Raw genomic sequence first — 23,117 nt, 5'->3', positions numbered from 1 at the left:
AAAAAAAAAATTAGAAGCACACTGTTAATGATTTCTTTGTTAATGATTTTATAGTAAATATTTGTATTACATTTTTATCATTTATCAGGAAAGTGTTAGGTTGTTCTGCACCATGTAAACTGTTTGAAAGTGAATATACTGAATGCTCTGCAAGAAAGTTCAACCACTGCTATTATCATAGTGATATTCATATATGCAGTCTCTGAATATGTTTCAAAGTAAACTATTTGGGAAAGAATGAACATCCATGACACACTTAAGAAAACATTTTTTGGTAAAAATTTTCTGAGAATAAATAAATTTGAAGCTGGGCCCTTTTGTGTCTACTTGTTTTTAAATTTCATGACATAAGAAGATTCTCTTGTGGGACACTGCTTTCAACTGTGAGTGCAACTCACCTCAGATTTCTTCCCTGGTTTTTGTACTGATCTTCAGTGTTATGGTCTTCCCATTTTTCCCCTGAAATGCAGAACCAAAAAGATCAGTAAATTATAGGAAAATTATTATTTCACAGGTCTATGATGACCTCAAACTATGATTTACTTACCAAAGTATTCCCTTTCCCCATTCCACATCTTAGAACAACACTGATGGGCATGAAACACTTGTTCTCTAACTGATTAAGTGAAGGAATGTCATCATCCTTACCTACTGACGCCAGGTTCCTCAAGGTTTCCCGCATCACATCTCTGTAGAGTTTCTTCTGTGAAGGCCCCAGCAGAGCCCACTCCTCCAAGGTAAAGTTCACAGCCACATCCTCAAAGGCCACTGGGTCCTAAAACATCACAAATATGTGTACAGGAAGATGGGTGAGATGGACAGTACTGGGAATCTGTAGTCCATTCACAAGAAGTTCACATATGATGCTGTTATTAAAATATTTATTCTATGACTTGATCATCAAAATCCTTATTCTCTATATAACCACTTCCTCACAAATTTAACAGCATCATGAACACATGGAAATCATTTTTACTATGATCACTTAAGTCTTATCATTCTCTAACAGTAGGATCTAGAGCACACTGGAGAAATGTGAACTCCAAATGAAAGAAATATTTCCAGATCATCAACTCCTCGTAAGAAAAATTCATCTCCTTTAATACCCACCATATCTATCACATAGCACTCCATGAAACACAGGGTCACATTTGCATGAGATTTTTTGTTTTTTTATAAATTTATTTATTTAATTTTTGGCTGTGTTGGGTCTTCGTTGCTGCGCGCGGGCTTTCTCTAGTTGTGGCAAGTGGGGACTACTCTTCGTTGTGGTGTGCGGGCTTCTCGTTGTGGTGGTTTCTGTTGCAGAGCACGAGGCTCTAGGTGTGCGGGCTTCAGTAGTTGTGGCTCGCGGGCTCTAGAGTGCAGACTCAGTAGTTGTGGTGCATGGGCTTAGCTGCTCTGCGGCATGTGGGATCTTCCCAGACTGGGGCTCGAACGCATGTCCCCTGCATTGGCAGGTGGATTTTTAACCACTGTGCCACAGGGAAGCCCCATGCATGAGGTTTTAATAGAAAAAAACACAGTGAACTGGAAGCTTTTTCTTCCATTCCCATTACCAAACATGACAAGGACAGGAGACCTGTGGAAATCCAGCTTATCACTAGGCCCAGCTGGCCATACTGTCCTGAAGTACTCCAGGCTATCAGAAGTAGTCAGATGCAACTGGCTGAATAAAAATAATCTTGTGGAAAAGTATTAACTTTAACTTGCCTGTAAAAATATTTGACAGATCAGTTACTCCTTTTTATCTCTGTCCTATTTCATGGGGCTAGGAAGCTATTCCAAAGTTAGTACTCAGGCATGAGAAAGAAGGCATGACAACTTAGACCTCCACAAAATCCCTATATTCATGGGCCTCAGAGTGGCTTCTCACCATCTTTACCACATATATGTGCATATACTGAGAAGATAAATGCCAGAAGAGCATTTTCCGGCAAAACCATAAGTGTACCCTGGACCTTGCTGACCTTGGGGAACTGAATAAGAATTGCAATTTGCACCAGAGTCCACTGAAGACCACAATGGTTTGATGGTGAATGTGCCCATCATTATAAAACACAAAGGGTCGAGCGGTGCTTTCCTCTAAAAAACATAAAACTTCCCTTCTCCAATTACAGGAGGCAGTGATTCTCAATCAGCCACTTGAGAGGCTGCCTTTCCACTTCTCTCATTTCCATGCCTCCATGTGGTGCACAGGAACATGACAGCGCAACGTCTGGGCATAGGAATCCCTCAAACACATAACTTCCCTAAATGCTGGTCTCTGTAAAAGAGCACTAACCTACTGATGTCCACATGCAGGGGACAGAGAAAAGGTTTCCACACAGTAATTACAATGGTAGAATTTATCCATTCAGTTAAGGAACAGAAAAAGAAATCCCCAGTTCTTGAGAAGTTTTTCTCACAGGAATTGATGGTCTTAAAATGGAAATATTTCTTTTATTTGTATAGCATTTCTCTAATTTTTCCAATGTGCTCTGGACCCTGCCATTAGAGAACCGTAAGACTTGAAGTGATCATAGTAAAAATGTATAATTTCCACATGTTCATGATGCTGTTAAATTTGTGAGGAAGTAACCACTTCCTGCTTGAGCTGCTTGCATCAGCTCTAATTACACTTTCTATGGTGGATCTGTAGCGCTTGCTCCTAACAATGTCCTACTATGAAGTGTGCAGAAGAGAGTTACTAGCAGGTCTGAGACTGCTGATTCTTAGGAATGCCTGCTCACCATGTTTGTCCTTCGTTGGTATCTGGGAACTGGGATTTATGAGTGACCCCACTAACCTGATAAGAGTGGCTCAGTGTGTCTAAACTGTTTATGGTACATTATAAACGCTTTTCATTATGAGTGTCTGAACTTTCGTTATGCTTAGGCAGAGAGTTCCTATGTGATCTGCTCCCCAAAATCACTCTGGGTATTGAGGCTCTAATGAGCTTCTCTGGAAGACAGTTATTTCACATGTGTTGTCACAACCTGCTGCGTGTAGGCTTGAGCCCTTCCTATGTAATTACACTAGGAAAGACCATCTGGAAGTTTGCATCTGGCTCCCCCCAGAACAAATTTAATTAGGTACTAAAGAAGAATGAACGAGACATTTAATGATCCTCATGGGAAAAATTTTTAATTTTTGTTGGGTAACATTAAAGGAGAATGAGATAAACGAAAATATAAAAGATGTTTTTAGAAATAACCCAACATCACTAAGATGTCACCTCTCCCAAAATATATCTCTAACAAAATGTTATCTAACTGGGAAAGACATTGTATTCCCCTGTATTCCATGGGCAATAGCCAATTCATTATAGATTTAAACGTGAAAGAAAAAACTGGGACACTTCTAGAAGTCACAAGTAAATGCTTCATTGATCCAAAAATAGGGAGAATTTTCTCATTTAAGAAGAGTAAGCCCTAGAAGCAAGAAGAACTACAATCCTGCAGCCTGTGGAACAAAAACCACATTCACAGAAAGACAGACAAGATGAAAAGGCAGAGGGCTATGTACCAGATGAAGGAACAAGATAAAACCCCAAAAAAACAACTAAATGAAATGGAGATAGGCTATCTTCCAGAAAAAGAATTCAGAATAATGAGAGTGAAGATGATCCAGGAGATCAGAAAAAGAATGGAGGCAAAGATCAAGAAGGTGCAAGAAATGTTTAACAAAGATCTAGAAGAATTAAAGAACAAACAAACAGAGATGAACAATACAATAACTGAAATGAAAAATACACTGGAAGGAATCAATAGCAGAATACCTGAGGCAGAAGAACGGGTAAGTGACCTGGAAGACAGAATGGTGGAATTCACTGCTGTGGAACAGAATAAAGAAAAAAGAATGAAAAGAAATGAAGACAGACTAAGAGACCTCTGGGACAACATTCAACTCAACAACATTCGCATTATAGGGGTCCCAGAAGGAGAAGAGAGAGAGAAAGGACCTGAGAAAATATTTGAAGAGACTGTAGTCAAAAACTTCCCTAACATGGGAAAGGAAATAGCCACCCAAGCCCAGGAAGCACAGAGAGTCCCATACAGGATAAACCCAAGGAGAAACATGCCAAGACACATAGTAATCAAATTGGCAAAAATTAAAGACAAAGAAAAATTATTGAAAGCAGCAAGGGAAAAATGACAAATAACATACAAGGGAACTCCCATAAGGTTAACAGCTGATTTCTCAGCAGAAACTCTACAAGCCAGAAGGGAGTGGCATGATATACTTAAAGTGATGAAAGGGAAGAACCTACAACCAAGATTACTCTACCCAGCAAGGATCTCATTCAGATTTGATGGAGAAATCAAAAGCTTTACAGACAAGCAAAAGCTAAGAGAACTCAGCACCACCAAACCAGCTCTACAACAAATGCTAAAGGAACTTCTCTAAGTGGGAAACACAAGAGAAGAAAAGGACCTACAATAACAAACCCAAAACAATTAAGAAAATGGTCATAGGAACATACATATCGATAATTACCTTAAACGTGAATGGATTAAATGCTCCAACCAAAAGACACAGGCTTGCTGAATGGATACAAAAACATGACCCATATATATGCTGTCTACAAGAGACCCACTTCAGACCTAGGGACACATACAGACTGAAAGTGAGGGGATGGAAAAAGATATTTCATGCAAATGGAAATCAAAAGAAAGCTGGAGTAGCAATACTCATATCAGATAAAATAGACTTTAAAATAAAGAATGTTACAAGAGACAAGGAAGGACACTATGTAATGATCAAGGGATCAATCCAAGAAAAAGATATAACAATTATAAATATATATTCACCCAACATAGGAGCACCTCAATACATAAGGCAACTGCTAACAGCTCTAAAAGAGGAAATCAACAGTAACAGAGTAATAGTGGGGGACTTTACACCTCACTTACACCAATGGACAGATCATCCAAACAGAAAATTAATAAGGAAACACAAGCTTTAAATGGCACAATAGACCAGATAGATTTAATTGATATTTATAGGGCATTCCATCCAAAAACAGCAGATTACACTTTCTTCTCAAGTGCGCATGGAACATTCTCCAGGATCACATCTAGGGTCACAAATGAAGCCTCAGTAAATTTAAGAAAATTGAAATCATATCAAGCATCTTTTCTGACCACAACGCTATGAGATTAGAAATCAATTACAGGGAAAAAACCGTAAAAAACACAAACACATGGAGGCTAAACAATACGTTATTAAATAACCAAGAAATCACTGAAGAAATCAAAGAGGAAATCGAAAAATACCTAGAGACAAATGACAATGAAAACACGACGACCCAAAACCTATGGGATGCAGCGAAAGCAGTTCCAAGAGGGAAGTTTATAGCTATACAAGCCTACCTAAAGAAACAAGAAAAATCTCAAATAAACAATCTAACCTTACACCTAAAGGAACCAGAGAAAGAAGAACAAACAAAACCCAAAGTTAGCAGAAGGAAAGGAATCATGAAGATCAGAGCTGAAATAGAAACAAAGAAAACAATAGCAAAGATCAATAAAACTAAAAGCTGGTTCTTTGAGAAGATAAACAAAATTGATAAGCCATTAGCCAGACTCATCAAGAAAAAGAGGGAGAGGACTCAAATCAATAAAATAAGAAATGAAAAGGGAGAAGTTACAACAGACACTGCAGAAATACAAAGCATCCTAAGAGACTACTACAAGCAACTCTATGCCAATAAAATGGACAACCTGGAAGAAATGGAAAAATTCTTAGAAAGGTAGGTATAACCTTCCAAGACTGAACCAGGAAGAAACAGAAAATATGAACAGACCAATCACAAGGAATGAAATTGAAACTGTGATGAAAAATCTTCCAACAAACAAAAGTCCAGGACCAGATGGCTTCACAGGTGAATTCTATCAAACATTTAGAGAAGGGCTAACACCCATCCTTCTCAAACTCTTCCAAAAAAACTTCAGAGGAAGGAACACTCCCAAACTCATTGTATGAGGCCACCATCACCCTGATACCAAAACCAGACAAAGATACTATAAAAAAAGAAAATTACAGACCAATATCACTGATGAACATAGATGCAAAAATCCTCAACAAAATACTAGCAAACAGAATCCAACAACACATTAAAAAGGATCATACACCATGATCAAGTGGGATTTATCCCAGAGATGCAAGGATTCTTCAATATACGCAAATCAATCAATGTGATGCACCATATTAACAAATGGAAGAATAAAAACCGTATGATCATCTCAATAGATGCAGAAAAAGCTTCTGACAAAATTCAACACCCATTTATGATAAAAACTCTCCAGAAAGTGGGCACAGAACCTACTTCAACATAATAAAGGCCATATATGACAAACCCACAGCAAACGTCATTCTTAATGGTGAAAAACTGAAAGTATTTCCTCTAAGATCAGGAACAAGACAAGGATGTCCACTCTCACCACTATTATTCAACATAGTTTTGGAAGTCCTAGCCATGGCAATCAGAGAAGAAAAAGAAATAAAAGGAATACCAATTGGAAAAGAAGAAGTAAAATTGTCACTGTTTGCAGATGACATGATAACTATACATAGAGAATCCTAAAGATGCCAACAGAAAACTACTAGAGCTAATCAATGAATGTGGTAAAGTTGCAGGATACAAAATTAATGCACAGAAATCTCTTGCATTCCTATACACTAATGATGAAAAATCTGAAAGAGAAATTAAGGAAACACTCCCATTTACCACTGCAAGAAAAAGAATAAAATACCTAGGAATAAACCTAACGAGACAAAAGACCTGTATGCAGAAAACTATAAGACACTGCCTATACTACCCAAAGCAATCTACAGATTCAATGCAATCCCTATCAAATTACCAATGGCATTTTTTACAGAACTAGAACAAAAAATCTTAAAATTTCTATGGAGACACAAAAGACCCCGAATAGCAAAAGCATGAGGGAAAAAAACGGAGCTGGAGGAATCAGACTCCCTGGCTTCAGAGTATACTACAAAGCTACAGTCATCAAGACAATATGGTACTAGCACAAAAACAGAAACATAGATCAATGGAACAAGATAGAAAGCCCAGAGATAAACCCATGCATCTATGGTCAACTAATCTATGACAAAGGAGGCAAAGATATACAATGGAGAAAAGACAGCCTCTTCAATAAGTGGTGCTGGGAAAACTGGACAGCTACATGTAAGAGAATGAAATTAGAACACTCCCTAACACCATACACAAAAATAAACTCAAAATGGATTAGAGACCTAAATATAAGACCAGACACTACAAAACTCTTAGAGGAAAACATAGGAAAACATAGGAAGAACACTCTTTGACATAAATCACAGCAAGATCTTTTTTGATCCACCTCCTAGAGTAATGGAAATAAGAACAAAAATAAACAAATGGGACCTAATGAAACTTCAAAGCTTTTGCACAGCAAAGGAAACCAGAAACAAGACGAAAAGACAACCCTCAGAATGGGAGAAAATATCTGCAAACGAATCATCGGACAAAGGATTAGTCTCCAAAATATATAAACAGCTCATGCAGCTCAATGTTTAAAAAAAACCCAATCCAAAAATGGGCAGAAGACCTAAATAGACATTTCTCCAAAGAAGACATACAGATGGGCAAGAAGCACATGAAGAGCTGTTCAACATCACTAATTATTAGAGAAATGCAAATCAAAACTACAATGAGGTATCACCTCACACCAGTTAGAATGGGCATCATCAGAAAATCTACAAACAACAAATGCTGGAGAGTGTGTGGAGAAAAGGGAACCCTCTTGCATGGTTGGTGGGAATGTAAATTGATACAGCCACGATGAAGAACAATATGGAGGTTCCTTAAAGAACTAAAAATAGAATTACCATATGACCCAGCAATCCCACTACTGGGCATATACCCAGAGAAAACCATAATTCAAAAAGACACATGCACCCCAGTGTTCATTGCAGCACTATTTACAACAGCCAGGTCAAGGAAGCATCCTAAATGCCCATCGACAGACGAATGGATAAGGAAGATGTGGTACATATATACAATGGAATATTACTCAGCCATAAAAAGGAACGAAACTGGGTCATTTGTTGAGACGTGGATGCATCTAGAGACTGTCATACAGAGTGAAGTAAGTCAGAAAGAGAAAAACAAATATCGTATATTAAAGCATATATGTGGAACCTAGAAAATGGTACAGATGAACCGGTTTGCTGAGCAGAAATTGAGACACAGAATTAGAGAAAAAAACGTATGGGCACGTAGGGGGGAAAGCAGAAAGTGATGGGGGTTGTGGTGTGATGAACTGGGAGACTGGGATGACATATATACACTGATGTGTATAAAATGGATTACTAATAAGAAAAAAAAATAATTAAAACAAAACCCCCCCCCAAAAAAAAACAAAACAAAACAACAACAACAAAAGAAGCAGCCCTAAAGCAAGAGCCTGACCAATTCAAACATATTAAAACTAAGGGTGTTATAAGACGAACAAGTAGAAGAAAATACATGCAATGTTAAAGGGTTAGTGTGCGAAGTAAGATGAACGGACACAATAGTTAAGGGAAAAAAAAAGGGAAAATAACCAAAACATGTTTAACAGAAAATGAGAGATCACTTATGAAAAAATACCTATCTGATTGGTAATAGGAAGTAATGAAACAACACGTCAAGCAGATTACATTTCACACTGATTAGGACAAAAATTTAGTCAATTTAGTAATCCCAAGTGTTGATGACCATAGGTGACAAATATGTAAATTATGCACGAATGGAGAAAGCATCAACTGATGCACTCCACTGCCATTTCCTATAAATTTGAACTCGATCACCATCTACAGCTTAGCAATTTTTCTCCAATGTCCAGAGGATTTATGTACTTGGAGACTAATGCAAGAATATAGAAAATGTATTTTTAACGAGATTAAAAATTAAACTGGAGAGAATTCCCTGGAGGTCAAGTGGTTAGGACTCTGTGATTTCACTGCCAAGGGCCCAGGTTCAATCCCTAGTCAGGGAAGTAAGATCCCATAAGTTGTGTGGCACAGCCAAAAAAAAAAATTTTTAACTGGAAAAAGCCCAACCCTATAACCACTGCAATGGATGAATACCTTGACTGGCCTGTAGCCTCAGACCCTAGGAGTGTATGAAACATACTTCTGCAAAGAACCAACCAAAAAACATTTTGACTGTAATTTCATTAATACTCATTTACTGAAAGGTCAAAACAGACAAAACTAAAACAACACTGCATAGTGAAAAGAATAGATGGTAAAGGTATGAATAACTAAACAATCAACAGAGATCATCTATGGGGCAGCACGGAGATGAGTAAGGGAGCAGAACATCATGAGACTCTAAAAACTGCCCAAAGGCCCACTTATGAATCTTGATGATTACAAAGATGTTTATATTGTTATTATTACTAGATCTTCCAATAAAACATTTTGTACGGGCTTCCCTGGTGGCGCAGTGGTTAAGAATCCACCTGCCAATGCAGGGGACACGGGTTTGAGCCCTGGTCCGGGAAGATCCCACATGCTGTGAAGCAACTAAGCCCATGAGCCACAACTACTGAGCCTGCGCTCTAGAGCCTACGTGCCACAACTACTGAAGCCCGGGCGCCTAGAGCCCGTGCTCCGCAACAAGAGAACCCACCGCAATGAGAAGCCCATGCACCACAACGAAGAGTAGCCCCTGCTCGCCACAACCAGAGAAAGCCCGCACACAGCAACGAAGACCCAATGCAGCCAAAAATAATAAATAAAATAAATTTATATAAAAAAAACATTTTGTACATTCTTTTTTTTTTTTAAATTAATTTATTTATTTATTTTTGGCTGTGTTGGGTCTTCGTTTCTGTGCGACGGCTTTCTCTAGTTGCGGCGAGTGGGGGCCACTCTTCATCGCGGTGCGCGGGCCTCTCACTATCGCGGCCTCTCTTGTTGCGGAGCACAGGCTCCAGACACGCAGGCTCAGTAGTTGTGGCTCACGGGCCCAGTTGCTCCGTGGCATGTGGGATCTTCCCAGACCAGGGCTCGAACCCGTGTCCCCTGCATTGGCAGGCAGATTCTCAACCACTGCACCACCAGGGAAGCCCTGTACATTCTTTTTTGAATATATGTGATAACAAAAAAAATAAGGAATTAATGAAGTTTGGAGAAGAACAGAATTTTACTATGTTTGCCCTGTGATGTGGCAACCTGAGTTTTAATTCACAGATTCTGGTAGCAAAAACTGGTAGCAAGACAAGTGTCTATTTTGAAAGAACTGGTTACCTAATCTCACCCTCATATTCACTTTTTAAAAATAAAAGGTGAAGGGACTTCCCTGGTGGTCCAGTAGTAAAGAATCCGCCTTCCAATGTAGGGTATGCAGGTTCGATCCCTGGTCAGGAAAGTAAGATCCCACACGCCGCAGGGCAACTAAACCTGTGTGCCACAACTACAGAGCCCACGTGCTCTGGAGCCCACATGCCAAAACTACAGAGAAGCCCACACACCTAAACGAAAATCCCTGCATGCCACAAATGAAAGATCCCGTATGCCGCAACTAAGACCTGACGCAGCCAAAAATAATAAGTTAATTAAATTAAAAAAAAATAAAGGGTGACATGAACTGGTATAAAAAGATGTGGAGGATTTTTCAATAGAATAATTTTTTAAAATTAATTTATTTTTTGGCTGCGTCGGGTCTTCGTCGCTGTGCGCAGGCTTTCTCTAGTTGCGACAAGCAGAGGCTACTCTTTGTTGTGGTGTGCAGGCTTCTCACTGTGGTGGCTTCTCTTGTTGCGGAGCACGGGCTCTAGGTGCACGGGCTTCAGTAGTTGTGGCTCGCAGGCTCTAGAGCACAGGCTCAATAGTTGTGGTGCACGGACTTAGTTGCTCCGTGGCATGTGGGATCTTCCCAGACCAGGGCTCGAACCCGTGTCCTCTGCATTGGCAGGCGGATTTTTAACCACTTCGCCGCCAGGAAGTCCCTCAATAGAATAATTAAGCAAAGTGTGTTGCAATATACAGACCATGTTCCCTTTTCTTGTGGACCCCATCTGAGATTTGGCTCAGATGTGTAGGCTGATGACAGCACACTCAATGCCAAGAGAGTATGAAGTTTTTTACTTCTATAATGGAAGTGTCTGGGGAGGGCAGGGCGGGCCTCTCAAGTAGGTGGGAGATGCCTTCGGAGAGCAAGGTAAGGAGCCTGGCTTGGGTTTTTTCATTGAGATTAGGGGGTGGGCTAGGGTGACAGTTTGCGCACATGAGCAGGAACTTCCACGGACTTATTACTCTCTTGCCAGCATCAAAGGAAGGAACACTCAGGCTTTCTTAGTGCTTTGTACAGATGTGGGGTACAAAGAGGAATAAGGAGGGATGAAAGTATAAAGCTGTCAGCAAACAAAAATAAAAACTGAGGCCAGAGACTTCCGGTTCCTGATCTGGCATGTAAGGAGCTTAGAAGCTGGCATTAGCACCCTCATAGGAAAAAACCAACAAACTAAAAATTAACAATAGACCCATCAGAGAATTTAGGTCATGGGGAAACTGCTGTCTCCAAAATCAGCGAGACAAAAAAGTAGCCATGTCCAGAATACTCTGTTCTTAACAAGAACTGTCCTCAAAATAAATCTATTTTGTAACAGTGCAGCTGATCTGGGGCGTGCGTGCGTTGTGTGGTGTAAACACCCACTTGAGTCTCCTCTAGCCTCCCTGCTCTCCAAAGGTGGGGGTAGGGGACAGAAGCACTTGTGACAGTGGTTTCCCCTCCTTACGTCAAATATGTGGTGTCTTTTTAACACCACTGCTCCAACCCTGTCTTCAAATATGTGTCTACCAGTTTGAGTCAATATGAATGCTACCTGGAGTTAGTGTTGGACCTCACAGATTAATAAACACTCACTCCCACAAGACTGCCCCCACTTCAGCTGCTGGCCACAAACAGGGTGCCTGGGCTACTGACATTTCTACCCAGCTGCCTACAAAGTCATAGATCCCCTTGACACTCCCTCAGGTTTGGTAATTTGCTAGAACAATTCTGAGAACTCAGGAAGACACTTGGCTTTACTATTACTGGTTTATGATGAAGAATACAACTCGAACAGCCAAATGGAAGAGATGCATAGGGAAAAATATGGGAGCAGGGAGTAAGGGGGTGGGGTCAAAGGAAACAAAAGCAAAAAGAAACAAATGGGACCTAATTAAACTTAAAAGGTTTTGCATATCTAAAGAAACCATTCACAGGCCTGGAGGTTATCATACTAAGTGAAGTCAGACAGAGAAAGACAAATATCATATAATACTGCTTACATGGGGAATCTAAAAAGACATGATACAAATGAACTTATTTACAAAACAGAAATAGGCTCACAGACTTAGAAAACAAACTTACGGTTACCAAAGGGGACAGGTGGTGGGAGGGAGGAATAAATTGGGAGTTTGGGATTGAAAGATACACACTACTATATTTAAAATAGATAACCAACAAGGACCTACTGCATAGCACAGGGGACTCTGCTCAATATTCTGTAAGAACCCAAATGGGAAAAGAATTTGAAAAAGAATAGATACATGTATATATATAACTGAATCACTTTGCTGTACATCTGAAACTAACACAACATTGTTAATCAACTATACTGTACTCCAATATAAAATAAAAAATTTTAAAAATTCTGTAAAAAAAAACTTGGTTAATACATTTAAAGTATTTTGTATGTCAATAAAATATCAATAAAAAGAAAAAATTTAAAATAAATACAGGAGAAAGTATGGAAAGGTATGTACCAATCAACTTTTTGTGGTTAAAAAATAAGTAAATAAACCATCGACAAAATGAGAAGACAGCACATTGAATGGGAGAAAATATCTGCAAATGATATGACTGATACGGGGTTAATATCCAAAAGATATAAACAGCTCATATAACTCAGTATCAAAAAAAAATAACCTGATTAAAAAATGGATAGAAGACCTGAGTAGACATTTTTTCCAAAGAAGACTTACAGATGGTCAACTAGCATATGAAAAGATGCTCAACATCACTGCATCAGAGAAATGCAAGTCAAAACAATGAGGTATCACCTCACACCTGTCTGAACATCTACCATCAAAAAGACCACAAATAACAAATGTTGGTGAGGATGTGGAGAAAAGGGAACCCTTGTACACTGTTGCTAGGAATGTAAATCAGTGCCAACTAATATGGAAAACAGTACTGAGATTTCGCAAAAAACTGAAAATAGAACTACCATATGATCCAGCAATTCCACTCCTGGGTATATATCTGAAGAAGATGAACACTATTTCAAACAGATACACACACCCCAATGTTCACAGCAGCATTATTTACAATAGCCAAGATATGGAGGCAACCTAAGTGTCCCTCGACAGATGAATGGATAAAGAAGATGTGGTGCATAATACGTACAATGAAATACTTCTCGGCTAGAAAAAAGAATGTAATTTTGCCATTTGCAACAACATGGATAGATGAAGGGTATTATGCTCAGTAAAATAAGTCAACAGAGAAAGACAAATGCTGTATGATTTCACTTACATGGGGAATCTAAAAGAAACAAATGAATATAACAAAACAAAAACAGACTCGCAAATAGAACAAACTAGCAGTTACAAATGGGGAGAGCGAAGGGGGGAGGGGAAAGACGGGTGGGAGATTAAGGGGTACAAACTACTATGTATAAAATAAATAAGCTACAAGCGTATATTATATTGTATATTGTATAGCACAAGGAATATAGCCAATATTTTGTAATAACTTTATATGGAGTATAATCTATAAAAATTTTGAATTCTTAGGTTGTATGCCTGAAACTGATATAATATTGTAAATCAACTATACCTAAAAAAAAGTCAATGGTCTAAAAATGTAACAATTGAAGTCACATACTGTCATAGTGGATTTAAAAAATTATATGTTGTCTGTAATAAAGCCACATTCACAATAAAGACAGATGGATTAAGACTAAGGGATGGAAAAAGATGTTATCATGTTAACATTAAAAGATAAGTAGAAAATCCGTATTATTTTCTGACAAAGCACAGAGATAAAGAGGGGCAATGCATGAAGATAAAGGGGTCAAATCTCCAAGAAGACAAAGCAATCCTTAGTGCTTATGTGCACAGCAACAACACAGTGCCAAAATACACCAGGGAAAAATGGATAGAATTACAAGGAAAAACAGACGACTCCACTATTATAGTTGGACTTCAACACCCCTCTAATGATTACGAGAACCAGCAGGAAGAAATTCAGGAAAGCCACAGAGCTGAATTGAACAGTGCCCTCAAACAACCGGACATAACTGAAAACTGTGGATTACTTCATCAAATAGCAGAATACACATCCTTCTCAAGTTAACATGGGAAATTCATAAGGATAGAACACATTCTGGGGGAATTCCCTGGTGGTCCTGTGGTTAGGACTGGGTGCTTTCACTGCCATGGGCCCGGGTTTGTTCCCTGGTTGGGGAACTAAGATCCTGCAAGCCGTGTGGCGTGGCCAAAACAAACAACACATTCTGGGACATAAAACACATATTAACTAATCTTAAACAAGGGAAATCATACAGAATATACTCTCAGAACACAAAGGCATTAACCTGGAAATCAATAGAAAGATATTTAAAAACATTCAAATACTTCGAGATTAAACAACACACTTTTAAATAACCCATGGATCAAAGAAAAAGTTTCAACAGCGATTAAAAATTACCTTGATTAAATAAAAATGAATGTACAATTTACCGAAACTTGTGGAATGCAGCAAAAATAGAGTGGGTGTAGAGGGAAATTTATGGCATTGAAGGCATACACTTGAAGAAAGAGATCTGTAATTAATGATCTAAGCCTTTAGCCTTAAAAAGTAGAAAAAGAAGAGGAAATTAAGCCCAAAGTAAGCACAGGAAGAGATGTAACAATTTGAGAATCAATGAAAGTACAAGAAATCATTGAGAAAAATAAACAAAACACATCTGTTTTTTGAAGAGATGAAATTCAGAAATGTCTATATAAGCCGAGAAAAAAAGAGAAAAGACATGGGAATTCCCTGGTGGTCCAGTGGTTAAGACTCTGTGCTTTCACTGCTGAGGGTTTGGGTTCAATCCCTGGTTGGGGGAACTAAGATCCTGCAAGCCACACAGCACAGCCAAAAAAAAAACAAAAGAAAGAAAAAAAGCCGAATTATTAATATGAGGAATGAAACAGGAGAAAATGAAAATGTAAAAGCATTTGACAAAATCCAAAATCCATTTATGATAGCACACTAGGAATAGAGAGGAACTTCTTCTTGAGAAAGACCATCTACAAAAAACCTGCAGTTAACATCACACTTAATGGTGAGAAGCTAGATGCTTTCCTGGTAAGATCAGGAGGCAATGATGTCCTCTCTCTCACCAGTCCTAGTCAACACTGTACTGGAAGTTTAAGCTTACAGAATAAAAGGACATGTAAGGTATACAGAATGGGAAGTAAGAAATAAAACTGTCTTGTGTCATGTATGACATGATTATGGAGAAAAAAAAATCAACAACAACAAAGAAAACCCCTGAACTAATAAGAGAGTACAGTAAGACTGAAGGATAGTTAACATACAAAGTCAATGATTTCCTATAGATCCAAAGAAATATAGTCAATTCATCTTTGACAAAGGATCAAAGGCAATTTAATGAAAAAATGACAGTCTTTTCAACAAATAGTGCCAGAAAAACTAGATATCCACGTTGAACAAAAGAACGTCTAGACACAGATCCTACACCTTTTGCAAAAATTAACCCCAAATGGACCACAGATCTTATGTAAAACGCAAAACTACAGAACTCCTAGAAGATAACACAGGAGAAAGTGAACCTATCTATGAAACAGAAACAGAATCATGGACATAGAGAACAGACTGGCGGCTGCCAAGGGGGAGGGGTGGGGGAGGGATGGAGTGGGAGGCTGGGGTTAGCAGATGGAAGCTTTTATACATAGAATGGATGAACAAGGTCCTACTGTACAGCACGAAGAACTATATTCAATATCCCATGATCAACCATAATGGAAAAGAGTATTAAAAATGTATATATGTGTACAGCTGAATCACTTTGCTGTATAGCAGAAATTGACACAACACTGTAAATCAACTATACTTCAAGTTTTTAAAATATTGAAGGAAAAAAGGTAACAGGAGAAAATCTATATGACCTTGGGTTTGGTGATGAATTTTTTGATTCAACACACCAAAAGTAGGATTGATGAAACAAAAATATTAGTAAATTGACTTCATTAAAATGACAACTTGCTCTATGAAAGACAGGGTTAAGAGACTGAAAATAAGCCACAGACTGGGAGAAAATCTCTGCAAAGCACTTATCTGATAAACGACTGCTATTTGAAATATCCAAAGAACTCAAAACTCAACAATAAGACAGGCAACACTATTAAAAATGGACAAAATATCAGAACACACACCTCACCAAATAAGACACATGGATGGTAAATAAGCATAAGAAAAGACGCTCCACATCATATGTCATTAGGATTGCAAATAAAAGAAGAATGAGATTATTACTAGATACTTATTAGAATACTAAAATTCAAAAAATTGAGAACGAACACCAAAGGACAGAGACAATGTAGAGCAACAGGAACCCTGTTCCATTCTCAATGCTGGTGGGAATGGAAAACGGTATGTCTACTTTGGAAAACAGGCAGTTTCTTAAAATACTAAACCTATTCTTAACTATACAATCCAACAATCAGGCTTCTTTGTATTTTGCCACATTAGTTGAAAACTTATGTTCATAAAAAAAACCTGAGCATGAATTTTTATAAAAGCTTTACTCGTGATTGCCAAGACTTAGAGGTAAACAAGATATCCTTCAACAGGTGAATGGAAAAATAATCACTGGAACATCAATACAATGACATATTTTTCAAGGTTAAAAGGACATGAGGTATCAAGCCAAAAAGACATGGAGAAACCTTAAATCATATTGCTAAGTGAAAGCAGCCAATGTGACAAGGCTATACACTGTATTATTCTAACCATAGTTCTCGAAAGGAAAAAACTATGAGTAAGACCTAAAGCTGCCAGGGATTTTGGGTGGGAGGGAGGAATGAATGAATAGGTGGAGCACAGGGGCCTTTTAGAGCATGAAAGTAGAATACATGATACAGAAATGATGGACACAACTCATTTTATGTTGCCAAAGCCCACAGACTGTCTAACATAAGAGTCAACGCTATTGTAAATTGCAGACTTTAATGCATCAGTATTGGTTCATCAAATGTAACAAATGTACCACAGCAATACTAGATACAAAAAATAGGGCAGGGACCTCCCTGGGGGTCCAGTGGTTAGGACTCCCTGCTTCCACTGCAGGGGGCGCGGGTCCGATCCCTGGTGGGGAAACTAAGATCCCGCATGCCCTGTGGCACGGCCAAAAAAAAAAATACAGGGCAAACTATATGATATGAAGGCAGGGGGGTTAAGTGGGAACTCTGTACTTTGTAATCAAGTTTTCTATAAACCTAAAACTGCTATAGAGAAAGGTAAAGTGTTATTAGGGAAAAAAAAAAGATGAAGTCAGATGCCTTAATATTCATCTCAGATGACTGATGGCTGAAAGAGGTCATCTTTCAGTCAACTGATCTGAAGTTATTTCAGTGAGCCATTTTGGTGCTCTTATGAGGCCTGGACTCTGAGACTTATAAGAGAGGGTTAAACTACACTGAATGCTGTGTTCCACAGCGCAGCACTGGATATTCTGAGAAGTGAAATGAGTGCCCTGGTTACTATTAGCAGCACCTGCAACTCCGACATGGACAGATGAGTGTTACCTTAATTTGTGTGTGTGTGGCTGCTCGGCATGTGGGATCTTAGTTCCCCGACCAGGGATTGAACCGGTGCCCTCTGCAGTGGAAGCACAGAGTCCTAACCACTGGACCACCAGGGAATTCCCTACCTTGATTTACATCGTGGGTATCTGTTAGGCAAGAGATTCTCAGAATTCTTTTACCACCAAGGGGCAACTCTTAAGACAGTCATCCAGGGGTCTATAAACACATGCTGATGAAGCCAATTGCTGGTCAGTGCTAAGATGACAGCCTGATGTTTGGTCAGTTGTGCACTCTTGAGTCCCATCCTTCATCAGGATATCCCAAATAAGGGATGAAAAGCAGCAACTCTGCCTGAGCTGGATCATGTATGATCGTGGTGATGCTGTCTCTAATGTCTGAAACTCCCATTGCTTTTCACTCAGAGAATCCTAAGGAGCTCCCCAAGGAGCCTAGGGGTCTGGGAAGGGGGTGACCTTCTTCAGAAAGGGACTGAAGAGAGGGGAGGCCACCCCTCCCGCAAGTAGGTTATGGCAGGGGGCCCAGGTTTAGCTGTATCTTGCCTGAAGGGGGTCTCCATAGCTGAGCTGAGCTCTTGGGGTGCTGTTCACAGGTCCCAAATCATAGTGGGAATCTGGGTGAAGGGTCACATGCTCAGGGCTATCTATTTTTAGCATAGCTCTGTCAGAAGGGATAACTGCAGCTCGAATGGCATATAGTGTGGAGCCTAGGGCAGTTACTGATGGCAACTCCAGAGGCAGAAGACGAGGTCACTGAAGCCTCTACTGTGAATCAGTGTCTGATGACACTAAGGGAAGTGCCTGTTGTCTGGCATTTTGACCTGAGTCCAGAGCCTTTTTGTTTTTTTTGTAGGGGGAATATTCAAGGTGGGCCAATTTACAAGTAATAGTATAAATAGGCTCAAGTAAAATTCGTAAACAAGGAATCAGATGCCTCCAGAACACCAGAAGAATCTAGACAAGGTTGTGGGTGCTGAGAGGGACAAGTTATTTCTTCACTGTGTCAGGGAGAGTGGGCCCCAGGTTACCAAATAATTGTTAGGAATTTAAGCTAGGTGCCAGGAACCTCACATCATATACCAGCAATGACCTGTCTACTGTTTAGGAGCTCTTTTTGTCAATATTTTTATGTTCTGATGTCCTCAGAAAGAAGATGTCATTGGTGTAATGTCACACCTGTGCTTCTGGAGCAAGATGGCTACAGTTCAGATCCTGCCTGCAGAGACTGTGTGTGCTCACAGTGGTGCTGAGGTTCCCTGAGGGTAGCCAGGTAAAGGTGTACCATGCCCCTTCGAGGTGAAGGCCAACTGCAGCTGAGAAGCTGCTGAAATAGACACTGAACAGAACAGACTTAGCCAAATCTGTGGGAGCAGGATATTTACGTTGCTGAGTGGGTGGAGCCAGTAATTTCCATAATGTTGGGGGCTCGGAATTGGGGCTTATTTGGTGAAATCACAGCCTCAAGGTTGCCGTAATCCAGTGTGAGGTGGCATTCATTTTTTCCAGGGTTGAGAAGAGACCAAATAAGGCTATTAAAAGGAGAAGCACAGGGGGTTAATCACTTCCTCACTGAACAGATTTGTACAGTGTTTTTCAATCCTTCAAAACCCTGTTTAATTTACACTGGGCCATATTTAACTAGGGGGGTAAGGTAAGTGAGGTCTCATTTATCAATATAATTTGAAAGTGGCAAAGACTAAATTAAAATTTCACTGGATCAGACCTTCCTTGCTGGGTGTGGATATTTTAGGACAGTCGGTGATAAGACCATGGGGAATTTAGGTAAGACCACAGTTCTCAAAGTTAAGGTGAAATACACCTATTAGTCTTCTATATGATATCTAGTAACTCCCCTAAATTTATCAGGGGTACCTTGCTTAAATTTAGTGGGATCCCAGGTATAACTGTAATTTGAGCCCTAGTATTTATTATTTGCATGAAAGTTTGAGAACTAGTGCAGCACAGCAGACGGCAAAATTACTTCATAAACTATGTTGTTGAGGCACCAAAGCCAAGTAGTGCCCTTTCATCTTTTTCGTTGTGTAAATTCTTTCTGTATATTTTGGATTTCCAATTGGGTCAAATTGTGGACCTTTGTTTCATTATTTTTTTCATTTGTCCTCTCCCTCTTGTCCCCCCCCTTTTGCTTTTTTTTGGTCACTGGATATATTGAATACTTCGGGGGAAGGGGTATCCTCTGGTATTTATAAACTCTACTTCTGGAGAGCCTCACACATCAGTGCTATCAGGGTCAGAGGCCTCCTCTATGATATCTGGCCGCTTTATAAAGTATAAGGAACTTGGGCTTAAATCAGGTTTGAAGGAATCCCTTGGTTGTGCCACATGGGTGCCATGGTGTTGTCCCCTGTAACCCTGAAGGTCAGGATCTCTGTTGCAATAAAGGCAGCAGCAGAACTCAAGGGTCCTGGGGAACTCTCTGGAATTACGAGTGGGGACTCAGCCACCATCTAATGACTGCCTTTCCCGCTCTCTTTTCTCTCCAGTAACTGCTCTGTCAGGAACTACCACCCAACTAGCCCAGCTCTTACACAGGCTATCGTCTCTCTTTCCCACCTGTGCCTTACATGTTGGGTCCAACCCAGGCACTAGCACAGCTTCACTCTAACACGCAGATAAATCCCAGCAAACACACTGACCCAAGACTAATTTAAGGAGAGCTCCAATCCCATACTGCTGCTCCCAAATGCCTAGGAGTTCTTAAAACTGACAATTCTGGTCGGCTGAACACAGAACTGAGTCCTGGCATGGTCAACAATGCAACACAGGGCAGCACAGCTCACAGCTCGAGCTCCCCAGCACCCAGCAGCCCACAGCGCCGGCCGCCATCAGACAGCAGAGCAGGTGAGCGAGTCAGAGCAGGAGAAGACAGACCCACGGGTGGTGATCATGCCTGGCCATGCTGCTCACAGGGCCAGCTGCTATGGTCACCTGCAGAGGTGCGGCTGAGGCTGTCACCGGTGTAGTACACACCCACCAAGAGGGTAAGGGTTACGACTCATAGAAGAGAGGTCTCGGGGGAGAGCAGGCCTGGCCTCTCAAGCAGCTCTGAAATGGCTTCACAAACCAAGAAGAGGATCCTGGCCTGGGTGTTCACTGTGGGTGGAAAGTGGGACCGAGGCAAATATTCTTGCCCAAGGGCAGGAGCCTGTGTGGCTGGAACCCCCTGCCACCTCTAGAAGGGAGGCCACCCAGACTTCTCATCAGCTTGTCCAGGTCAGGGCACAAGGGGAAGAGGGAGGTGTTAAAAAGAAACAGTAGGCCCCAAATGGAGTCATTTGTGCTAAGCCCATGTCACCAAAGACTTAATACCTAACTGCAAATATGACCTCCCCCAGGAATGTCATCTTAACCAATCTGGAATTTTCTGGTCAACACCAACGAGGTAATCTGCCACATAGGTTTTTCCTTTTTTTTAAAAAAAAATATTTATTTGGCTGCTCTGGGTCTTAGTTGCAGCACGCCGGATCTTCGTTGCGGCATGTGAACTCTTAGTTGTGGCATGTGGGATCTAGTTCCCTGACCAGGGGTCGAGCCTGGGGCCACTTCATTGGGAGCACTGAGTCTTAACCACTGGACCACCAGGGAAGTCCCCGCATAGGTTTTTTTTTCTGTCCCTCAAAGAAAGATGAGATAATCCACTCTTTCCTTCCCCCTTCCCCCTCTGCCCATCTAAGCCTTCCATCTTGGACACCTCTCTACTTGCTAGATGCGATGCTGTCCAATTCACCACCAATCACTTAATAAAGCCAATAAGACCTTTAACATTTATTTAGTTGAATTCTTGTTATTTAACAGATTGGTGAGGCTTTAACTGTGAGCAAACATCAAAAAATGCGGAGTCTGGGGACTTCCCTGGCAGTCCAGAGGTTAAGACTTCGCGCTTCCACTGCAGGGGGGCACAGGTTCAATCCCTGTCGGGGTGCTAAGATCCCACAAGCCGTGTGGTGTGGCCAAAAAAAGAAAGAAAGAAAGAAAAATATGCATTTGCAGTTGCTTCCTTTTTGATAAAGAAACACCAAATCAAGATGCTCAAGAAATGATCAATACTGTTTATTTGGGGGTGGCTGAACCAAGAGCACTTGAGGGGTCAGGGTGTTCTGGAGTGAGTCTACTTTAGACCTTCTTATCTTAACAGCCTTTTCCTAACCTTCGCATGATTACTTAAGATTAACTGAGTAATCTGCATAAACCATATTTTTCTATTTAACAGCCTTTACTTTTAATTAGCTTGCTTTTAATTTTTTAATTTTAAACTTATTTTTTACTTTTCTATGGCGGAAACCATTCTAAGATTTACTCCTTTAAACATTAACACTTACAAAAGTTTAAAGCATAAAAAATGAAAAGTTTCATATCTCGTTCTAACTAAAATTACAAGAGAGGCATCATAGTTTCTCCTTATATCTCACTCTGGGGGTTACTTCAGAAATAAGTAATGTGTAATGCACTAGGAATTTGGGTCTAATCCATTAAATATACTAGGATTTTCAGTGACTTAGGTAAGTTTTGAATAGTTTTCCTCATATCAATTAAAGGAATTCATTTGCTTCAGTATTATAGCACTTAAAATTTCAAAGCTCTCTAAGGACATGCACATACAAAAACTGACTTACAAATGTAAAAACCATCTGAGAACTCAAATACACCCATCTCATATCTTGAGAATCTCTTGCCTAAAAGGAACAAATACTCTGTTTGGTTCCAGAATTCCTGGCCGTACTCCCACTATGTCTCTCAATCAACATACATTTAAAGCCTGAGACCTATAAATATTATACACTCACACAGTAAATTATATCACAAACTATTAAGGGAAACTAGAGTTAAGAGCTGCAATATTCAATATATAAACATATACAAGGAAAGAAATGCAAATATTTCAATCAGTGAGATAAGCAACCTGTTTCCCTACAGTTCAGAAGAAAACCCAGATTTCCAGAGGTCCAGACTCCCCCTGTGGGGATACAACCCCTAGAGTGTGTCAGTCCCTGGTGATGGAGGGTAAGGATACCTGAGCAGCCATAGAAATAAACTCTGGAGGCTCCAACATAATGCAAATGCTCCCTTCTCAGGCTTCAATTCTTACAAGTGAGAAAACTCTTGGCCAGATTCAATTTAAAGTTCTAACTGAAATGTACTCCGAAATTCATAAACTCTTGTCCAGGAGACAGAACACCTGACCTTCACAGACTTTCTCAATGTACTCATATTACTCTGAGTGCACCTACACTGCAGATGCAACTCAAACCTGTATCTCAA

General features: G+C 40.0%; 1 protein-coding gene across 3 annotated transcripts in view; it reads right to left on the bottom strand.

Annotated features, from left to right (window-relative positions):
- Positions 1-23,117, bottom strand: part of LOC309624695 (uncharacterized protein) — a 49,984-nt gene that overhangs the window by 4,042 nt on the left and 22,825 nt on the right. For all 3 annotated transcript variants that reach the window (XM_082383079.1, XM_082383080.1, XM_082383081.1), the window contains 2 exons: positions 649-775; positions 399-459 (listed from right to left, as the gene is read on the bottom strand). In XM_082383079.1, coding sequence (XP_082239205.1) covers positions 399-459; positions 649-775 — 188 coding nt within the window. The remainder of the gene's footprint in view (positions 1-398; positions 460-648; positions 776-23,117) is intronic.

This window comes from Balaenoptera borealis (genome assembly GCF_965194805.1).
Source record: "Balaenoptera borealis genome assembly, chromosome: 2".
NCBI classification, from domain to species: domain Eukaryota; kingdom Metazoa; phylum Chordata; class Mammalia; order Artiodactyla; family Balaenopteridae; genus Balaenoptera; species Balaenoptera borealis.
This window is presented reverse-complemented; position numbering and strand designations above follow the sequence as displayed.